The sequence below is a fragment of the Lepidochelys olivacea genome (genome assembly GCF_965140295.1).
Source record: "Lepidochelys olivacea isolate rLepOli2 genome assembly, chromosome: 2".
Taxonomy (NCBI): Eukaryota; Metazoa; Chordata; order Testudines; family Cheloniidae; genus Lepidochelys; species Lepidochelys olivacea.
The window spans coordinates 111,105,960-111,126,940 of NC_140412.1; the positions used below are offsets into that span (position 1 = coordinate 111,105,960).

General features: G+C 45.2%; 1 protein-coding gene across 3 annotated transcripts; it reads right to left on the reverse strand.

Moving 5' to 3' along the window:
* Window positions 1-6,385: 6,385 nt before the first annotated feature.
* LOC311516341 (uncharacterized protein) lies at window positions 6,386-13,660 on the reverse strand. 3 transcript variants are annotated; one of them, XM_084620316.1, is made up of 3 exons: window positions 13,173-13,660; window positions 11,057-11,283; window positions 6,386-8,317 (listed from the first exon to the last, which is right to left on the reverse strand). In XM_084620316.1, the coding sequence occupies exons 2-3, from the start codon at window positions 11,168-11,170 to the stop codon at window positions 6,767-6,769; spliced, it is 1,665 nt and encodes a 554-aa protein (XP_084476442.1). In that variant the 5' UTR covers window positions 11,171-11,283; window positions 13,173-13,660; the 3' UTR covers window positions 6,386-6,766. The 3 variants fall into 3 exon arrangements, with proteins under 3 accessions (XP_084476442.1, XP_084476441.1, XP_084476440.1); XM_084620315.1 differs by having other exon boundaries at window positions 11,057-11,385; XM_084620314.1 differs by lacking the exon at window positions 13,173-13,660 and having other exon boundaries at window positions 11,057-12,087.
* Window positions 13,661-20,981: the final 7,321 nt, after the last annotated feature.

Below are 20,981 nucleotides of genomic sequence, written 5' to 3' on the forward strand. Positions count from 1 at the left end.
ATAAATTGGTTAGTCTCTAAGGTGCCACAAGTCCTCCTTTTCTTTTTGTGAATACAGACTAACACGGCTGCTACTCTGAAACCTGAAACGTGGAAATGTAATGTTCAGACTTGACCTCTGTTATGAACTCAAGTCTTTGGACTACGGATTCTCTCATACCTGCCCATTATGGCCCTGAATCTTCGTAAAATTGTTGTTCTGCTCCTGGATATAATTAAAATGTCCAGCTGAAATATATCCAAGGTAGTGCTGGATTCACACTCCAATGTCTGTTACCATTACTTGCCAAATGACTGAGTACTTCCCATAAAAAACAATTGCACTCAACTATTTTTCATATATACGCAAAATATCCAGTAATTCAGTGGTTCCCAAACTTGTTCCACCACTTGTGCAGGGAAAGCCCCTGGCAGGCCCGGCCGGTTTGTTTACCTGCTGCGTCCGCAGGTTCGGCTGATTGCAGCTCCCACAGGCTGCGGTTCGCTGCTCAAGGCCAATGGGAGCTGTTGGAAGTGGCAGGGGCCGAGGGACGTACTGGCTGTGGCTTCCAGCAGCAACCTGACATTTTTATTCCCTGTCTCAATTATCCATCCATTGTCCCCCCATGCATCTCACTTTCATCTGCCCACCAGCAGGTGTAGCAGTAGTCACTGAAGTTCCACAGATAAAGGAGAAACTACAATCCTGTATTAGCAATGATCGTGAGAATTGCGCTGAGTGGTGCAGGGTCCATGCTTCTGCCAGAGTGATGGTAGAGACTGAAAAGCAGTGCACAGGACTTTGGGAATTTAAAAAATAGCATGAAAATGATGGGATGAAGTAAACATTATGGGATGGAGAAAGTGGAATTGCGGGAATTTGACCCCTAGTTCCCAGAAATCCCTGGGTGAATTGGTGGTATCCCACAAGCACTGGGAAAAAGTCCCACAAGGCATTGTGCCGGACAGCAGCATTGGGCATATTGGGATGCTTATCCATGGTGCGCTGCATTTTCAAATACACCTAAGGGCATATGATATTTATTAAAAAATAGATATTTTCCAGTTCTCCACAACTCTCATACAGAGAAAACTGGATTCTTATATGCTGGGAGGAATTCTAGATATGTTGTGGCTATAGTTAATGGAGAGAGACTGCTTTAACATCAAGTTCTCTCTTTCTCAACAGCTACACTAAATTTTTTAATCAGTGCAGTAAAAAAGGAGTTACTTTTTTTATCCTTTCCAAGAAAAGAAATTTAATCCCCCGAGAGTGTAATAAGGAAGCTGCAGACCACTCAGAGTCCCGTTCTGCTCCTGTTCGCTCCAGTGGTGCAGGATCAACACAATAGGGGGAAACCTGGCCCCACTGAAGTCAATGGGAGTTTGGCCATTGATTTAAATGGGGTCAAAATTTCACCCAATGTCTGAGTGGATGCACAGAAAAACCTTCTGGGAGTGTTGGAAGAACAGGGCATTATTTCTAAATGATACTCAGGTTGATGTGTTGTGCAAAATGTTTAAAGTGTTAATCACATTGGCTTTTGTCAAAGGCTTAAACTGAGGCCTTGCAAAGAAAGAATGGGATAATATTGAGAAAATATTAAAATGTACCTTAATATAGTATATCTATGGCAATTCAAGGCTAACTTCTGTATAGGTCTTTGTAATAGGTGACTCAGAGGGCCAAGCTGCCTAGTGGTTGGAGCAACTGACTTCCAGCCCCTTGCCTCTCAGTCAGGGTGGTAGAGGTGCCTGTTCCTGACCTTAAGCCAGGGATCTTCAGCTTTTCACCCACATCTGGGTCTATGCCCCTACGAGGGTGTGTCTATTCCCCTAAAAGGGGGAACAAGCCTCCTCCATGGGGGCCCAGCCCAGGGCCCTGTTGGAAGCAACACTGGCGAGATCCTCCCTCCAGTGAATTTAAGTTGCTTCCCCAGACTACTTCCTACTTATAGATTCCTTCAGTTAGAGCATGGCCCCTATAGTCCAACAGTCAGTCACCTCACACCCCAAATAGTCGAAAGGAACAGAACCCTTCTGGACCTGCAAGTTCTCAAAGGGGAGGAGGTGGTTAAAGAAGGCGCTGCCTGAGGGCCTTACCTGCCCTGTGATCCCCCTCAGGCTCACTCTTCTTGTCGGAGAAGTGCTCCTCTTTCCTGCAGCCTGTCCACGACCCTTTGCCTGGGCTTCTGAGCATCCTTTAACCTGCTCCTCCAGTCACAGCATGATCAGCAAGTCTGGAGGGGCAGGGCTATCTGGGCCCGGTATTGCCTTTTAACCCTTTCAGGCCCAGGGTGGGTTTTGTATAACCCATGACAGTCTTATTCTACGCAATCAACGTTACACACATTTAACAGCAATACATACCAGTTCAATGTGGAAGAATAGGGGATTGGTCCACCATGGGGAGATGCCCCCAGATTAATTTATCCTGAAAATCTCCCAGGGAGTGATTCATAACATTACTAAGGTTAGTAAATAAATTGGTTAGTCTCTAAGGTGCCACAAGTCCTCCTTTTCTTTTTGCGAATACAGACTAACACGGCTGTTACTCTGAAACCTGTCATTGTAAGGAGATAAGCTATTACCAACAGGAGAGTGGGTTTGTGTATGTGTGTGTGTGGGAGAAAACCTGGATTTGTGCTGGAAATGGCCCAACTTGATTATCATACACATTGTAAGGAGAGTGATCACTTTAGATAAGCTATTACCAGCAGGAGAGTGGGGTGGGGGGAGAGAAAACCTTTTGTTGTGGTAAACACCCATTTTTTCATGCTTTGTGTGTATAAAAAGATCTTCTGTACTTTCCACAGTATGCATCCGATGAAGTGAGCTGTAGCTCACAAAAGCTTATGCTCAAATAAATTGGTTAGTCTCTAAGGTGCCACAAGTCCTCCTGTTCTTATTACTAAGGAAGTCTTCTCTGAGATTGTGTCTCTGTGTTATCAGGTTGGTGAGGCTTGCATTTTTAAGTAGGTAGAAGAGTAGGAAAAATATGTATGGTGTTTTTTGTTGGCAATGAGAATCATTTTAGCTCTTTGGGAAAATGTTGGTACCTAATACTGTGCAAGTGGTAATGGAACATTTTAGCAGAAAAGAAACATATATCATAGAATCTCAGGGTTGGAAGGGACCTCAGGAGATCATCTAGTCCAACCCCCTGCTCAAAGCAGGACCAAGCAGCAGTTTTTGGCCCAGATCTCCAAATGGCCCCCTCAAGGATTGAACTCACAACCCTAGGTTTAGCAGACCAATGCTCAAACCACCAAGCTATCCCACCCCCTAATGGTGAAGCACCATTAAACTGACTTTTAGCAGCTGGTAGTACAGTTTAAGAGATGCCAAAATCTGGGTTTGGTTACACTGATGTAGCCCCAAAGATGTCCACTGGTGTAATCTGAGATGGAAATTTGTCTGAAGATGTTTACAGCCTCCAAGCTGGCATCTTGTAATTCCTTGGGCCTTCATTTATAAGAAATCTATACTTAGGCAAACTGTATTTCATTTCAATGGTATACTTAGCTTTGAATCCCATATGGCAGCATCCAAACCAATCCTGCTTGCCATTTTCTGGAAATGTTTAGAAGTTCTGGAATACTACATGCAACCCTGTAAGAGGAGAATTTGGCACAATGTGCTTATGTTATCTTGCTTGCTATTTTATCTTATATGTTTTACTGATTTGTTTATTCTTTTATTCACATTAGAATACAAAATTTACTCTTCTTTTCTTTTCTTACTCTATTTTAGTTTGAAAGAAACACCACTGAATCTCACATTGGCCTTATACAAATAACAAGTGAATCCCATAATGTGGCCAGGCCAAAAAGGCTTTTTTAAATAAACTCCACTCAGAGTAATTGAGACAAAGAAAATAGAGTGATTCAAGAAACATTTAAAAAAGCCATTTGAAAAAAGCAAACTAACAAAATGGAGGAACATTGATCAGCTAAATAGCCTTTTATCATTCCCATGTTCTTTTAGGTACTCTCCTCACTTTTCTTTTCTTCATGATCTATAATTTTTCATCTCCAATAAGAAAAAAAGGTTTTAAAAAAGTTTAGATCAAAAAGATCCCCTATCCTTTAAGCACTATAATAAAAAGCAATCTACTATCCATCCTTCTGGACTGAGGAGAAGCTAGGTAACCATCTTTTGTTCTGCTCCTCATGCTCCATTATTTTCAATCCATGTACTCAAGACATATAACAATTGATGTCACTGAAATTTATCTGAGCTGAATTAGACAATGCTAAGTGCTTTAGAAGTGCCTGTACCTATCTTTAAAGGTCTTCACAGTGAACACTAGTATATCAATGAGTTACACCTCTTCCCTTTGTCATCATCTGCATTAATAATGGACTGTGAGCATGTCTCCAGTGCTTGTCAAAAGCTTTTTGTTTTTTACACATTCCACATAAGATTTGATGATGAAAAGTAAAAATTAAATGAACTACAGCCAAAGTAGTTGGATTGTTTTATTAGAACATTATGACAGCTTATTTTATCCATCTACTTGTTGATTTGTGAGGATTATATTGCTCTCTTAGAAGGCTGTTGTATGACAGCATTTAACACCTGTAGAAAGTGGCTGTGCTTTCTACTGCTGCTGTAATGTGTAAAAAAAAAAAAAAAGAAAGAAAAAGAAAAGAAAAGATGATCTAAGAAAATCCCCTAAAGACTCATTAAGAAGCTTACTGTCTGCACATTAGTGTATTGTGATAAATATATTTGCTGATTTTGATGTCAACATCAACTAACACGTATGAAAAGCTTATGCAACATCAAGGAGGTTAGTAAAATAAAAACATTCAGTTTAAGGGGTTAGATTAAACTAAACTGTGATTAACAGTTTACCATTACAAACAGTATCAAAAGGCAACGAGGAAATGACTGCATTATGCACAGCCACCACTACTATAAAGGTTCTAAAATAAAGTTCTGGGGTGCAACCCAGATCAGTGAGGGGTTGTGCCCCTGTCTGTCCTGTAACTCTAGGTGCCTTAAATGCTCTGCTGCTGTGACTCAGAGCCTGGGCCCTAGAAGCGGGGAGACAAGCCTGCAGGTCACACCCTGCGTGTCTGTGTGCTGGGCATCTCTGGATAAGCAATGCTGCCTCCTGCAGCCTGCCTACAGCACAAAGCCCCACCCTGGCTTCCACCAGCCTTGGCTACTACTTGCACCGTGAACCCAGCAGAACTCCCCAGGCCTGAATTTCCCTAAAACTATGTGCCCTGAAGTTAGGGTTGCCAACTTTCTAATAGCACAAAACCAAACACCCTTGCCCCTGCCCCACATCTGCCCCACATCTGCTGCTGCCCCGCCCCTTCTCTGAGACCCCGCTCCCATTCACTCCAGCCCCCCTCTCTCCGTCACTTGCTCTTCCCCACCCTCACTCACTTTAACTGGGCTGGAGCTGGGGGTTGGGGTGCAGGAGGATGTGAGGGCTCCAGATGGGGGTGTGGGCTCTTGGTTGGGGCTGGGGCCAAGGGGTTTGAGTGAGGGAGGGGGCTCAGGGCTGGGGTAGGGGGTTCGGGTGCAGGAGGGGGCTCAGGACTGGGGTTGGGGGTTGAGGGTGGGAGGGGGTGCGGGCTCTGAGAGGGAGTTTGGGTATGGGAGGGGGTTCCAACCTCAGGCATGGGGTTGGGGTGGGGGGGGTGCCATCTGAGAGGGAGTTAGGGTGCGGGAGGGGGTTCCAACCTGGGGCAGGGGGTTTGGGGTGCAGGCTCCAGCTGGGCGGCACTTACCTCAGGCGGCTCTCAGTTGGTGGCGCAGTGGGGTTAAGGCAGGCTCCCTGCCTGCCGTGGCTCCGCGCTGCTCCTAGAAGCAGCTGGCATGTCCGGCTCCTAAGTGGAGGTGCAGCCAGGTGGCTTTGCATTGTACTTTCTGCCTGTGCCCACAGGTGCCACCCCCACAGCTCACACTGGCCGTAGTTCCCGGCCAATGGGAGCTGCAAAGCCGGTGCTGGGGATGAGGGCAGCACACGGAACTTCCCTGATCACCCCTTGGCCTAAGGGACAGACATGCCGGCTGCTTCTGGGGAGCTGCACAGAGCCAGGGCAGGCAGGGAGCCTGCCTTAGCCCCGCTGCACCAGGAACCGGACTTTTAACAGCATGGTCAGTGGTGCTGACCGGAGACACCAGCGTCCAAACTGGATGCCTGGCAACCCTACCTAAAGTATCCAGTCCTCTCCTGGACCACTCAGAGAAATAATAAGGTTCTCTTGTTCCTTTAAAGAGACAAAAGCACATAATAACATTAACTTAACTGGGATAAATACACCCTGCCCTTCCAACACAGTATTGAGCTTGTTTATCGGAAAAATAAAACGAAATTTATTAACAGTGGGACACAGGTTAAGTGACGCCAAGTGTGGCGGTTCAATGATGAGACAGAACACAGCTTTATGCAAGCAAGCAGGCTGGTCAGCTGAGATGGGCTGTTCTGCCCCCCCGCCTTCCACCTTCTCCTTTTATTATATTTCTCCCCCCTAAGCATTACACACTGCTACCGCAAAAAGATACACAAAGGAATGTATGACGTTGATTAATATACTTATTTACCATCCTTTATCTACTACAATCCTGGTTCTCAAGCCTTGAGCCCAGGCTAAGAAAGCTTCCCACAGTTGCTGTCCCAACAATCAAGTTCTCATGGTTCATATCTAGCCCTTGTCCTTGGATAGAGCAATGTGTGCATTGCTTCTACAAAACAGTCAGGGTGTGCCCTGCCTGCTTCCAGGTGGAATAGCTAAACACGAACCCTTCATCCCCCCGTTTTTTATTTAATGATATTTGGCCATCTCATGGTAGCCGTCAATTTGTTTTGTCATGCTATTTAACTCCCAGCCAGACAAGGACATAACTTGGGGAGCTTTCCAGGGCGAAATTTTACAAAGTCTTAACAAGGAAGGAATACATTGTACACAGCAGCAGCAAAAAATAAGCCCAATGATTACAAACACAGCATAACCAAAAAGCTGTCGCAGCCATTCTAGAGAGGGCAGCCAACCTGTAAGCCAATTCCAAAAACCCTCAAACCCCAGATCTTGGCGTATGTGTGTTGTAAGACTGGCCAATTCAGCCAGTCTAGTTTCTATGGAGCGACTATTATCAGTTAAATTAAAGCAACACATGTGCTGAAACGTGGAGCAACCTAGATGGTGTTTCAGGAGCAGAAAATCAATGGCTGCTCTGTTATCCAAAATTGCATCCCTTAATTCGTGTTGTTCTGTGTTAAGTAAGGCAATAGCCTGGGATGTTGTATTAATTGCCTTTGCTGCAAAGCATGTCAGGTTATTTAAAGTTCTGGCTGAATACATAGCAAGCGCGGGGACCCCAACAATAGAGGCCGTTAAGGCAGTATACTCAGCACGACTAAAAAGCTCAACATCTGCAATACAATCATCTGAAAGGGGTACACTTCTTTTACTACGTTTTTGACCAGCAAAAGGCAATATAAGTGTCATTCTACTAAGACAGCAAAGGGTGCCATCACTTAAATTTGCAGGAATATAATTAAAGGTGCGTGAACCGCAAGTAAAAAACCATCCTGATGGTAGGATGCTATGGCCATAATTATATGAAACATTAACAGCATGGGAACAATTTAAAAGGGGTTGAGAAATTTTTCGACAGCCCAAGGGCACCTTTGTACTAGTGCAGTTAACTACACGCGCACAGGTGACATTGTGAGCCCCGGCTGGGTATGGTGTGTGGAGGGATATAGCCGTGCGAGGCAGAGTATAGTTGGCCGGGCCCCAATTAGCCATGCTAGAGTACTGGGAAGAAAGATTCGCATAAGCAGAGAACAGTGTCTTATTCTCCATCTCCTCAGGGTGATGACATACTGGAATAAGGCATGTACCTAACAAATCTCTGGCTGCTACACAATTAGATAGACAAAAGTGGGTAACATTTGCTATTGAAGCCAATCTTTCCCATATGTTATATGTCATTCGGGCTCGTAACGGGGGAAGCGCTTCCGAGCCAACCCCTACAGGAAATAGCAGGCACAAAAGGCACACAATCATCACAGAATTAGCAGTGATTTGGGCGAGAATCGCCACAAACAAAGTCTCAGGAGTCTCTGGCTGTTGATCTGCTGCCAGTCTTTGTTGGGCTGCGGCGACCAATGCTTTTACTGCTCCCCATGTCAAGGGCCGGTTTGGGACACTATGCCTCCTCCGTTTCCGTCCCGTCGTTGTCGACTCGGGGGGCAACGCGGTCTCCTCCAAAGTCAGCTGAAACTCTGGTATGGGATTCGACAGCCCCTGGTGCCATGCCATGTTGTTTAAGTGCCGGTCGCACACACCGAGCTGGAACCCACAATGGTCCTGCAGGGAGAGACACAGCAGCATATCCCCGACCCCAAGTGATTAGAGGTACTGGGCCCAGCCACTGTGCATCGGGCAGCTGACGGTAAAAGACACGCGGTCTTTCCAGTACCTCAGATTTGTGAAAATGCTGATCCGCAGGGGTCTGCTGATCTGCATTCAGTGTTAAATTATTTAAAGTAAACAAGAGGATATGCATTTGTTGTTGAATGTCTCCTAAGGTTCGGAGACGCAGCTCCCCTTGTTTTAATTGTTTATCTAGCAAGGTTTTGAGTGTGCGATTGGCACGTTCAACAATGGCTTGGCCCGTGGAATTATAAGGGATTCCGTGTTTAAGACGGACGTCCCAGCGGGCACAAAAGGTGGAGAGGGCTGCAGAGCAGTAGGCTGGGGCATTATCTGTTTTAATTTGGCAGGGGTGACCCATAACAGAAAAGCAGGCCAGCAAATGGTGAATAACTTTGTTAGTGGCTTCCCCACGTTGTGGGGTTGCCCAAAGGAAGCCCGAATAAGTATCAACGGAAACATGTAAAAATGAATAGGGGTGGAATTGTGGCACATGAGTAACATCCATTTGCCACAGCTGATTTGCTGCGGTACCTCTGGGGTTAACGGCATAAGAAAAAGTAGGAGCAACAGCAGCACAGTGGGGGCAGGAACGAACAATGGAACGTGTATGATCATCAGGAATGTGAAACTGCCGGGCCAAAACAGAGGCAGACTGATGAAAAAAGGCATGGCTTTCAATGGGGTCAGAAAAAAGGGAATTTACCTGACCACGCAACGCGCGATCGGCGCGTGCATTGCCCTCAGGGAGTGGCCCAGGCAGAGGGGTATGACTGCGAATATGAGCAACAAAGTAAGGGAAATGACGAGTGGCAAGAAGATGCTGCAAAGACAAAAACAGGCAAAGGAGGTCTGCATCAACCTGAGGGGTAATGAGGGCAAGGGGTAAATGATCAATTACCTGATAAACATAATGGGTATCCACAATTAAATTAAAGGGACAATCAGCAAAAAGTTGAAAGGCCAAAATAACAGCAGCCAATTCTGAACGCTGTGCAGAACGCTGAGGCAGTGTAAAACGAGAATGCCAACGAGGGGGGTCACCCAACTGATAAGTGACTACACCTCGGTGGGGAGAGCCATCAGTAAAAAGAGTGACAGCGGAAACAATGGGTTGAGAGCGGCTAAGACGATGAACAACTAGGGGCACCTTTTGGGTAATGACCAACCGAGGATCTTTTGGAGGATTGTAAGAAATCTCTCCCACATAATCACAAAGAGCAACCTGCCAGGCCAAGGAGGTGTGGCACAAAGAGTCAAATTCAGTACGGGACAAGGGGAGCACAATGGCAACTAAATCAGTGCCAGTGAGTTGCACTGCACGGTGGCGGGCTTTACGAACAAGATCAGATAGGGCATCTAAATACGGATAAATATTTCGAGGAGGGGTGGATGAAAGGTACAGCCACTCTATAATAGAGACGGCTGTGTCTGTACGGGGTACAAACAGAGCCGCAGTTGGCGTATGAGGGGTGGCAAGAAGAACCAATCGTAAGGGACGGACCTCTGGGAGTCTGTCCACAAACTGCTGACTCAATGCTGCATTGATTTGTCGAATGCAGGCAGTATGCTTTTCAGTGATGGCAATAAGCGCACCCGGTGCCCGGGCTCCACGCAGGAGCTCAAACAACGGCTGCAGCATTGAAGTGGGGAGACGAAAGTAGGGCCGAATCCAATTTAAATGACCCAAAATCTGTTGTAATTTAACAAGGGTTAGGGGTTGAGGTAGAATTAATTCCGGACGAACCGGAGCAGCATAGGTTTGTAAAACCTTATATCCGAGGTAGTGGTAGGGATAAGAGCGTTGGATTTTTTCTGGTGCCACTAACAGGCCATTTTGGCCGAGAATCTGAGATAAAGATTCAAGCTGTTGTGCCGTGACCCGGGGACCGCTTAGCAAAATGTCATCCATGTAATGGTAGACCTTTAGCGAAGGGTACCGGGCACGGAAAGGGGCAAGGGCCCGATCCACAAAAAGCTGACACAAGGTTGGACTATTTTGCATTCCCTGGGGCAAGACCTTCCACTGATACCTTTGAGAGGGTTGCTGATTATTATATTGTGGCACCGTAAATGCAAATTTTTCGCGATCTTGAGGGCAAAGGGGGATGGTGAAAAAACAATCTTTTAAATCTAACACACAAAGTTGATCGGTTTGAGGAATTAAATTTGGATTTGGTAAGCCAAATTGCAAGGGGCCCATAGGTTGGATGCGTTTATTTATTTCCCTTAAATCATGTAACAGCCGCCAAGCACCCGATTTTTTCTTAATAACGAACACCGGGGTGTTCCAGGGACTGGTGGAGCTCTCCAATCGCTGTGCTTGCAAATGCTGCTGCACAAGTGAATGAAGCGCTTTTAGCTTTTCTAGAGGGAGGGGCCACTGGTCAATCCATACGGGCTCTAAGGATTGCCATACCCAGGGTAATGCGGAGGGCACGGTGGGTGAGGGAGGGTTTTGGGCCATCAGATGTTAATATCGAGGGTGGTGTCTAACTTTGTAAGTAAATCACGGCCCCAAATATTGAGGTGGACAGGGAGTACAAAAGGGCGGATAGTAGCAAGGGTACGGCCTCCCGGTTTAGAGACTGTGACCCAAGACAAACTGTGGCGCCCGGGTTTACTACCCCCGATCCCACACAATTCTTTAGAAGGAACCATAGGCCAACTAACCGGCCACTCCAGATCATGAATCACCGTAACGTCAGCTCCAGTGTCCACCAGCCCTGTAAAAGGAACATCATTTAAGAGAAGTGTTAACTGAGGTTTCGAGGGGCGGACTGACATTGTCAGAGCAACAAGTGGAGAAGACGCGCTGTGAGACGGCGAGTGAGACAACGTCGATCCAAAGCCGCCTCCGCCCCGAGTTCGATCCTCGGCAGCTGGCACCTGATAGGGGACTAAAATCAATTGTGCAATTGACCGTCCACGCGGGAGCGACTGTGGAAGATGAGTCCACACCTGAACCTTAATAATGCCAGTGTAATCAGCATCAATGACCCCTGGAATGACAAAAAAGCCCTGTTTCCCAGCATGTGAGCGAGGGAGAACAAGACCTACAAAGCTGGCAGGGAGAGGTCCCGTCACCTGTGTAGGTATGGCACAGACCTCCCCTGGCAGCCGAAAGTCAGTGTCCTCCTGCATGATCAAATCAAGCCCTCCACTTCCAGCAGTCGCCACCCTCATAGAGTCTACGGATTTTAAGGCAGAGGAGCGGTTGTCTGAGTGGGAAACACCCCCGTTTGGCCCTGGGTTCGGGGGGGACCCGTCGCGCGGTTTCCCGACCCGCTACGACACTGATTAGCCCAGTGATAACCTTTCCCACACTTGGGGCACTTCTTTGAGGGTCGGGCTGGTGCCTTAAATGAGCGGCACTCCCGCTGAAAATGACCCTCCTTACCACAGCGGTAACAACGCTTCCCCTCCTTCCCGGTTTTTCTCAGGGCGGCAGCCAGAACTCCAGCCTTGTGGGCTTGTGTGCCAATGTTCTGGCACGCCCGCAGCATGTCTGAGAGCTCTAAAATACCAGAGGCTTGCGCTGCCTGGAGAGCACGGCGGCAATCCTCATTTGCATTTTCAACTGCCAATTTTAACAGGAGCTCGTGAGCTGCCTCAGTGTTATCCACCTGTTGGAGGATAGCCTCATGCAATCTGTTGGTAAAATCCAAAAAGGACTCTGAGGCACCCTGACGGATACTGACAAAGCTTTTGGTAGGCTTGCCTGAATCCGGGACCTTCTTGAAAGCATGCTGGGCACAGGTGGAAATAATAGGGAAGACGGTCTGAGGGAGTTGAGACTGCATCTCAATAGTAGCAAACGGGCCCTCCCCTGCCAAATGCTCATAAATGATACCGTGCTCTCTATGTACCTGAACTTGGCGTTCTGCCATCTGCCGATACTCACTAATCCAAATAACATACTGACTGGGTGATAACATCATGCGCAGCAGCGTTTTCCAATCCTCAGGGATACCCAGTACCTATCCCTTCAATGAGACCACGCACAAAGGTGCTAGTCAGGCCAAACTCACGAATTGCTTTCTTTACCTCTCTAACCACCGAGTATGGCAAAGTGGTCCAGGTGCCCACGGGGTTGCCCTGGTCATCATTCTGCCAGGTCACCGGGCAAACTGAGACCAGATCAGCCAGCTCTTCCGCTGTAAGATCTGATCGAGCTTTCGCTGCGTGAACCATTTGTTGCACCAGCGAAAGCTTCTGAGCAGGTACAGATGACCCTCCGGGGGGCCCCGGAGCATGGGGCCCCATGGACGGAGGGTGATCACACACTGGCTCCGGTGGGGAAGGCAAGGGACGCGGTGGTAATGAAGACACTGGGGGCAAAGCAGGGAGAGGGGGGGCTGTGGGTACGGGAGAGGGTCTTTCCGAAGCGACACGCTGGGTTGCATCGGTAGAAGGGGGGAGAGCTGCAACGGGGATGGCTACAGGAGCCGACGGGCGTGGCGAGATCACCAGCCTCATGAAAGAGGGCCTATCCGAGGTGACACGCAGTATCGCGTCGCGACAGAGGTGCCAGGCATGTAAAGCCTGCACGGGCGCCCAAGGCTCTTCGTGCAATGTCTGGCCCAATCGCTCCCAGTCCGTTAGCTTAAGGCTTCCGGCTTCAGGATACCACGGGCACTGGGCACGCACCTCCTGTAGCAGGAGAGTAAGTGCTCGAGCGGGGCAGTCATGCTGAGCCTTACGCAGCAAATACTGCAGCTCATTGCGGTGTTGCACTTGCAAAGCAGAGAGGGAGCTTCCCATAATTACCACAATGAAAAATACTCACCGGGATCCACGAAGCGGATGAGTGACGCGTCTGAAACCCTTGCCGGGCGAGGTGAGTGCTGAGGGCCCCACGTTTGGGCGCCAGTTGTGGCGGTTCAATGATGAGACAGAACACAGCTTTATGCAAGCAAGCAGGCTGGTCAGCTGAGACGGGCTGTTCTGCCCCCCCGCCTTCCACCTTCTCCTTTTATTATATTTCTCCCCCCTAAGCATTACACACTGCTACCGCAAAAAGATACACAAAGGAATGTATGACGTTGATTAATATACTTATTTACCATCCTTTATCTACTACAATCCTGGTTCTCAGGCCTTGAGCCCAGGCTAAGAAAGCTTCCCACAGTTGCTGTCCCAACAATCAAGTTCTCATGGTTCATATCTAGCCCTTGTCCTTGGATAGAGCAATGTGTGCATTGCTTCTACAAAACAGTCAGGGTGTGCCCTGCCTGCTTCCAGGTGGAATAGCTAAACATGAACCCTTCAGCCAAGTAAAAGGAATAACGGTAGAAAGGGTTACAAGCAAATAAAACTGAATATGCATTACTTTAGCAAGCTACGGACTTTGTTCAAGAGGGTTTCTCTCACTACTCATTCTTCTTCCCAGCCATGGCTGACTTTCCCTCAGTCAGGACCTTCCACAAAATTACAGGGTGCTGGCTTCCCTTGCCTTCCCAGTTGAAAGATCTTTGCCTAAGCAAGTTTTTCACCTATATTCATTTGCCAGAGACTTCAAACCCTCCTTTGTTTAAGGACCGACCCATCTTTCTCAGCTTGCAAGCGCTCTGGCCCCTTGCGTCCGTCGAGGGACGGATGTCCATATGGCTTCTCCTTTCTCTTTATATCTTCCCAAACTCACTGTTTTGTCCCCAGACTCAGGATGACCTCATGCTGTTCTTCCCTTAATGTTGATGTCCCATCCCCCGCTGATTTTTATGTAAATGGGGCTTCCATTGTTTTCGGCCACACCTTGCTTAATTTCTTTGGAGACAGTTAGATAGCTGTTACAGTCCCGCCTGTCTGGGAGGGAACATAGAATAACAGAATAATAGAATATCAGGGTTGGAAGGGACCTCAGGAGGTCATCTAGTCCAACTCCCTGTTTCTCTCTGAGTTTGGTCACAGACTTTAAAGCCTAAAATCATTGTTTCCATATTTCCTCATATAACATTAATACATACATGTCACAATGATATTAATCACCAGTGTGTCATCTGCTTTCAGAAAAGACCTTACTTGATACACTTGTGCAATACAGTAATATTGTGTACAATCAGTTGATTCAATTACTTATCATTTGAGGGTCAGACCCCCTGTCTCTATAGCTTAGGGAAAGTTTCTCTCTCCCACTGGGGAGTAAATGCCATGCTGTCTTCTCCCCTGCTTGATGACTTTGTTTACCTAATATGTAAACAGACCTTCATTGTCATTTCTTTTTTTGGCTACAAAATGCAGATTTGCATTGACGAACGTTTTGTGAATTCGTAACAAATTCACCACCTCCTCCCTATCCTGGCTGCTCCAGTTTGGCTTGCAAAATCCAGCAAAAGCAGAGGCAGAGAGGCTGCCTGTTATTTCTCCACCATAGTAGCCCTCGCGCTCAGGTGGAGAAACTGCAGGGAATTCCAGCAAATTGTGTGATATTGCAGCTGGGCTGCCAGAAGGTGTGATGAGGTTGCCAACTGTGTGAGTGACATGCAAGATGCCTGATACTGTGAATAGTGTGTGCATTATAATTACAGATGGATGAAAAAAATGCATTTATTTTCCTTGATGAATATTCATTCACATTGTAAAATGAATTTACTTTGACCATACACACACTCTCTTTTGTGTTCACTTTCTATGAACATTAAGCAGTCATTTTACTAGCACAAATGTTTACACAAAGAAACTTCCAAGTCACGTGCACAAATATTTGCAGAAACAAAATTTTCCGTTTGCACATGTGGGTAATTGTGTCAGTAGTGTTTGCATGCTCAACCAATCAAGGAACATAAACAAAACCATATTATTTATCTCACTAATTACAACCAGCAGCATAACTCAAAGTTTACATATTTGTGACCAATCAATTGAGGAAAAAATTCCAAATGATATTGGTAGAAAATACAAGCCTAATTATAATTCAGATCTAATTTGAATATTCAATCTAGCAATTTCCATAGGATTTTGTTCTTCTCCTTGTGCAGGATGCAGGAAACTATTGACAATAGACAAGCTAAGAAGTTAAAGGGTAGGAGCAAAGCTCTGGACATGGGTGAAAAATTCTTTAACGTACGTGCTACTGGGGGATTAGTAAAGACAGTAAAGCTTGGGGCACTTCCATTCTCAAGTGATTTAGCAGAAGGTAGGAAGGAGAGTCTCAGTTGGAAAGAATGAGATTGGACTGATCTATGGGAATAGATCAAAGTGCACTAAGGAGCTTTTAGCACCCAGCAGCAGGGTCCATTCAGTTAGTGTGTGGCAGGCTAGTGTGAGGTAGATTTACATCCCAGCTTACCACACACTAACTGTTCCTCTAGACAACCCTTCAGGGAAGATAACAAAGGTGGGTGGGAGCAGGAGATTGGAAAGAGAGAGAGAGAGATTCCAGGGTCAGAAATCTCTGGTGAGTGTAGGCAGCTGGTTGGAAGGGGTTGATGCTGAGTGCAGTTCTGTGCTGGGCTGAAGTATCCTTTAATCATTGTGATCGCTGTCACTATTGGGATGAAGGAACACCTGCACTAGTGGCTGCTGAAAACAGGACAGAACCTCTGAACTTGACCATTGTAAGATTGTGGTCAGGTTTGGTTTTGCAGTTTCAAATATGCCAATTTGAAACTGCAAATATGCCGTCCAAATATGCCGGGGATATGCCTCGTTCTCTCACCTCAAATTTCTGGACAGTAACACCCGTGTCCTAAGTGTTGGTAACAGCTTTCATCTTGAATTTACTTCCTGTCATTTTGTGTGTGTGACTGTTAGATACTTAGCATCCTTTGGATGGACCAGGTGCAGGGTGGAATGGCAGAGAATTCTCCTCAGGCCACGAAGTGCTTGTGCTTCTTTACAGGTGGTAAAGCAGATCAGTGAATGGACATGAATCTCTGGCCCCTTATGTACCAACCTTATGGGGTGGAAGATACAAGCTGCATAGCAGCAGTGTGTTAAACCCCAGCCCACTGTAGTACTACCGAATGGGATAAAACACATCTCCAGTCATACTCCATCATGTACTAATGGAACAATGATGCTTCCAGGAATGCTGTCAAATAACACTGCAGCACAAAAGAGAGTATGAGAGAAAGGCCTAAGAAAAGTTGTTTTGTATTTAATGGGCAAAATTATCCGCCGGCACAACTCCATTGTTTTCAATGGAGATGCACTGGCAGAACATTTGGCCCACTACCAGGAAGTGTTTCACAATGGAGAATACATAGTACAATATAAAGTTACTGAAGTTAGGGTAAATGTTCAGTGCAGTACGCTGGGAACTGTGCACTATTCTCCCATTAACATTGATTAAATGGGAACACAGGGTTAATTCCCAGAGCACTGTGCTGAAATCAGACTCCACAATATCCACATTGCTGTTCTACTTAAGTCACTAGAAGCTGCTTCACACTTCTAGATAGAGCTTGCAAAATAAAGTGTTTTCTCAGGTAGGAAGATTACATGCTAGTGTGCTGCACCAAATGGTTCAAATAGAACTCATTTGTCTGGGAAACAACAATGTTTTACATTTGGTAAAAACACCTACAGCTGGCAGGTAGCATCTCTCTCAAAGTATTTCTAAATGTGATAATTATTCAAATACCTGGGAGACCAAGCTATCCCAGCCCTCCCTATTTTGTTGCTATAGAGATTTACAAACCCTTGAAGCAGAGATACCAATGACTTATGTTTTCCCCCCTACAAAATAGGCTATTCAAGTCAAAATCCCAATCTGTAGTAAGACTAAACCACTAAATAACTTGCATGGAGGTTAATTGCAAGAAGAATGATTTATATCCCTTTATGATTTATAACTAAGGTCTGATGTTTTCTGGTTGTTGTTGCTCACCCTACCCCATGACTTTTTTTTACCTTAGAAATAGCTGGAAAGTCAAGTCTGGTCTTTCCAAATTTTGTGAGAGGACTCACTGAAGGTCTCAGATATGTGGCCTGTGAACCCTAAAATTGAAGGGCTGGTGTGTTGAATTGAATGAAGCTGTTTTTTCTCCCAAAGTTTTATATGGTATTGGTATTAAATAGGTGTTAACAAATAAGCAAACAACTTTGAACAATATGAGTTCAAATTACCTCTCAATAAATAATCAGGTTCATTTGCAAGATCCTTTTTTGGCAGTAACTGATGAGCTGTATCTTGATTTTAGTAAGGCTTTTGACATAGTCCCACATGTCATTCTCATAAACAAACTAGGGAACTATGGTCTAGCTGAAATTATTATAAGGTGGGTGCACAATTGGTTGAAATAACTATGTTTAGCATCATCTCAATATTTGCTGTCAAACTTGGGAGGGTGTATCTAGTGGGGTCAGTCCTGAGCCTGATACTATGCAATATTTTCATTATTGACTTGGTAATGGAGTGGTGAGTATGCTTATAAAATGACATCAAGCTGGGAGTGGACACGAGCACTTTGGAGGACAGGATTAGAATTCAAAACAACCTGGACAAACTAGAGGGTTGGTCTGAAATCAACAAGATGAAATTCAATAAAGACAAGTGCAAAAGTAGCGTACTTAGGAAGGGAAAAAATCAAATGCACAACTACAAATTGGGGAATAACTGGCTCGGTAGTAGTACTGCTGAAAAAGACCTTTGGGCTATCGGGGACCACAAATTGAATATAAGTCAATAATGCCATTATGAAAAAGACTAACCCCACAGGATGATGTATTAACAGGACTGTTGTATGTAAGAGTAAGACACAAGAAGTAATTTTCCCACTCTACTCAGCACTGGTGAGGCCTCAGCTGGGATACTGCATCCAATCCTGGGCATCACACTGTAGGAGAGATGTGAATAAATTGGAGAGAGTCCAGAGGAGAGCAATACAGATGAAACCAGGTTTAGAAAACCTGACCTATGCGGAAAGATTAAAAGAACTGGGCATGTTTAGTCTTGAGGAAAGAAGACTGAGGGGGGACCAGATATGTTAAGGGCTGTTATAAAGAGGACAGTGAGCAATGGTTCTCCAAGTCCATTGAAGGTAGGAAAAGATGTCACGTGCTTAAGCTGAGATTTAAGTCAGATAAAGGAAAAACTTTCTATGTACAAGGGGAGTTAAGCTCTGGAATAGGCTTCCCAAGGAGGTTGTAGAATCCCCATCACTGGAGTTTTTAAGAGGAGGTTGGATTTGGACAAACACCTGTCAGGTTTAGGTTTACTTGGTCCTGCCTCAGTGCAGGGGGCTGGACTTGATGACTTCTCAAGGTCCCTTCCAGCCCTACATTTCTATAATTCGTGGTGTCTCTGATATCATAATTCTACCTTTCTCCACTGATCCATAGAGTCTGTCAGGTTTTACTTACACACTAGAAAGAAGCAAAGAGGGCACAGATCCAGGCCAGCCCTTTTTCAGGTGCAGGCCACTTTTAAATAGAGGAGGGCCTGAACCAAAACCCTGGATCAAACACCCCTAACCTTATGGGGTATTTGGCATCTTGCTGTGAATTAGAAAAAAACAGGATTGGGGATTTTTGCTTTAAAAATAAGGACACCACTACACAAATGATTTACACACATTTTGTTATACGAAGGAGAGCATTTACTATCTTAAGATGGAAACTGCCTCAGTAGCCAAGTTCTGGCTAATGCTGGAAAAGTCATGTAATCTCACCCGTTACCAAAGAGACACATATGTGAACTGCAAAAACTGTGTTCTTACCTATCTATATTCTGGCTGAAGCCAGCTGTATACACAACACTCCCTCCCATTCTATTCCTCCTAAGAGATGGAATGATTTATGCCGAGGGACTGTACATAGGGATCATTGCCTCATTCGGGCAGCTGCATTTGCCTATGTGCACATGTATGTGTGGATCACGTCCACTTCCCCTGTGACCATGCACCATCACCGCCCTCTGTCCCAGAGGACCTGCAGATTCTCTGCAAACTGTTCTCTGCAACTTTCCAAAGGCATTAAAAATCAGTGGTGTGATCAGCTTTCACCATGTGCTCCTGTTGATGCCTGTACAGAAGGTTTTTCTGGCAGAAACATATTTCACCACTAGCCTGTTTTTAGTCCCATGTTTTTAACACTGTCATAAAAGATCAAATCCCGAAAATGTAGTGCTGCACTGAAAATACACATCAATAGGCCTACTCTGATATTTCACTCCTATGTGCAACTCCAGTATCTTGAGTTTCAGAGTAACAGCCGTGTTAGTCTGTATTCGCAAAAAGAAAAGGAGTACTTGTGGCACCTTAGAGACTAACCAATTTATTTGAGCATGAGCTTTCGTGAGCTACAGTGAGCTGTAGCTCACGAAAGCTCATGCTCAAATAAATTGGTTAGTCTCTAAGGTGCCACAAGTACTCCTTTTCTTTTAGTATCTTGAGTGTATCTCGGATGCTTTTGCTTTTCATATATTTAAAATGTGAGGCTGTGCAACACTTCACTTTGTGTACACTTCAGTTTTGTGTCCATGTAGATGCACACACCATACTATACCGTCTCATGTACTAAGAGCAGCTATTTTGTGGCTTTTTTGGTTAAGAGGCCACAGCAATACTAAAATGAATGGCATTGATCTGTTCCTTAAATTAATACAGTGAATAACAGGCTAATCTGTTTAGGTCATCAGAAACATATTTATCTTTTATGATTTTTTGTTGGAAAATTAAATTGTTATTGAGTGAAGAATTACTTTTACAAAAGTGCTAGATTATTTCAAATAGGAAAACTTCATTATTTTATCATTTACTACTACACTATAGTTTGTGTGGCTGGAAGACTAATTACTATTTCATTGATTCTCATTAGAAATAAAAACAAACAAAAAATAACCCCAAAGCTATAGGTGAAATTTTTCATAAGACTATCTAGGAAAAAACACATCGGGCAAGCTTCTGGGAATCACACTCCTACAAGCAGGCACCCGTTTTGCATTTCATCTGATAAACCTTAAGGTGATCTTTCATATTGATTGTACTTATCATTAAGGAAAAATCACAGTTATTACTTGCCAAGGAGAAAATGAGAGGAACATGATTTTGAAGGGTTCAAATATTCAGAATTTAAGTTAAAACTGTCTAGGGTCAGGTCCTCTCTGTTTCCAATTTGTTTACTTTATTCAAGAGTAAAATACAGTGAAGTTAGCTTGTCTTTATTTCACTGATCACAGCTTGCTCATTTATTTTTAACATTTTGCCAGGTCTCCCCTGCTGTTTTCCTTAAAGCCTCTCCTACTGTCAAGTTATATTCCCTCTATCTGTCTTTGTTACATGCTGCCCTTGTCCCTGTGACTTCCTCTCTTTTAACTTCCTTCTAACTCTTAGACCTTGCCATGCAGAGGATAACTGCCTGCCTGCCTGCATGTTTTATAAAGCTTAGGCTGACACAGCTGTATTTAACCATTATTTTATTTAACAATCGTCAGGACTGATGATCAGAAATTTGTTGCTGGCCCACGGAAATTTGTTGCTGTTCCACTGGCCTCCTGGACAGAGCCATGGAGGCTATTCCTTGTTCAGTGGAGAAAGGGCCTGCTCCAGTTGCTATGGAATGTTGAATGTTTCCGCATCCACCCCTTCTTTTCCAAGGATGAGCCTATCTTCAAGAACAAAGTCTGCGTCCTCACTGGACTCATTACCACCTATGG

Bases quoted from the DNA above. Each gene is read 5' to 3' on its own strand.
- LOC311516341 (XM_084620314.1), bottom strand. From the start codon at position 11,569: ATGAGGGTGGCGACTGCTGGAAGTGGAGGGCTTGATTTGATCATGCAG. The intron at 8,318-11,056 runs GTTAGTTGGCCT...CTCTCCCTGCAG, and splicing joins TTCATGATCTGGAGTGGCCG to GACCATTGTGGGTTCCAGCT.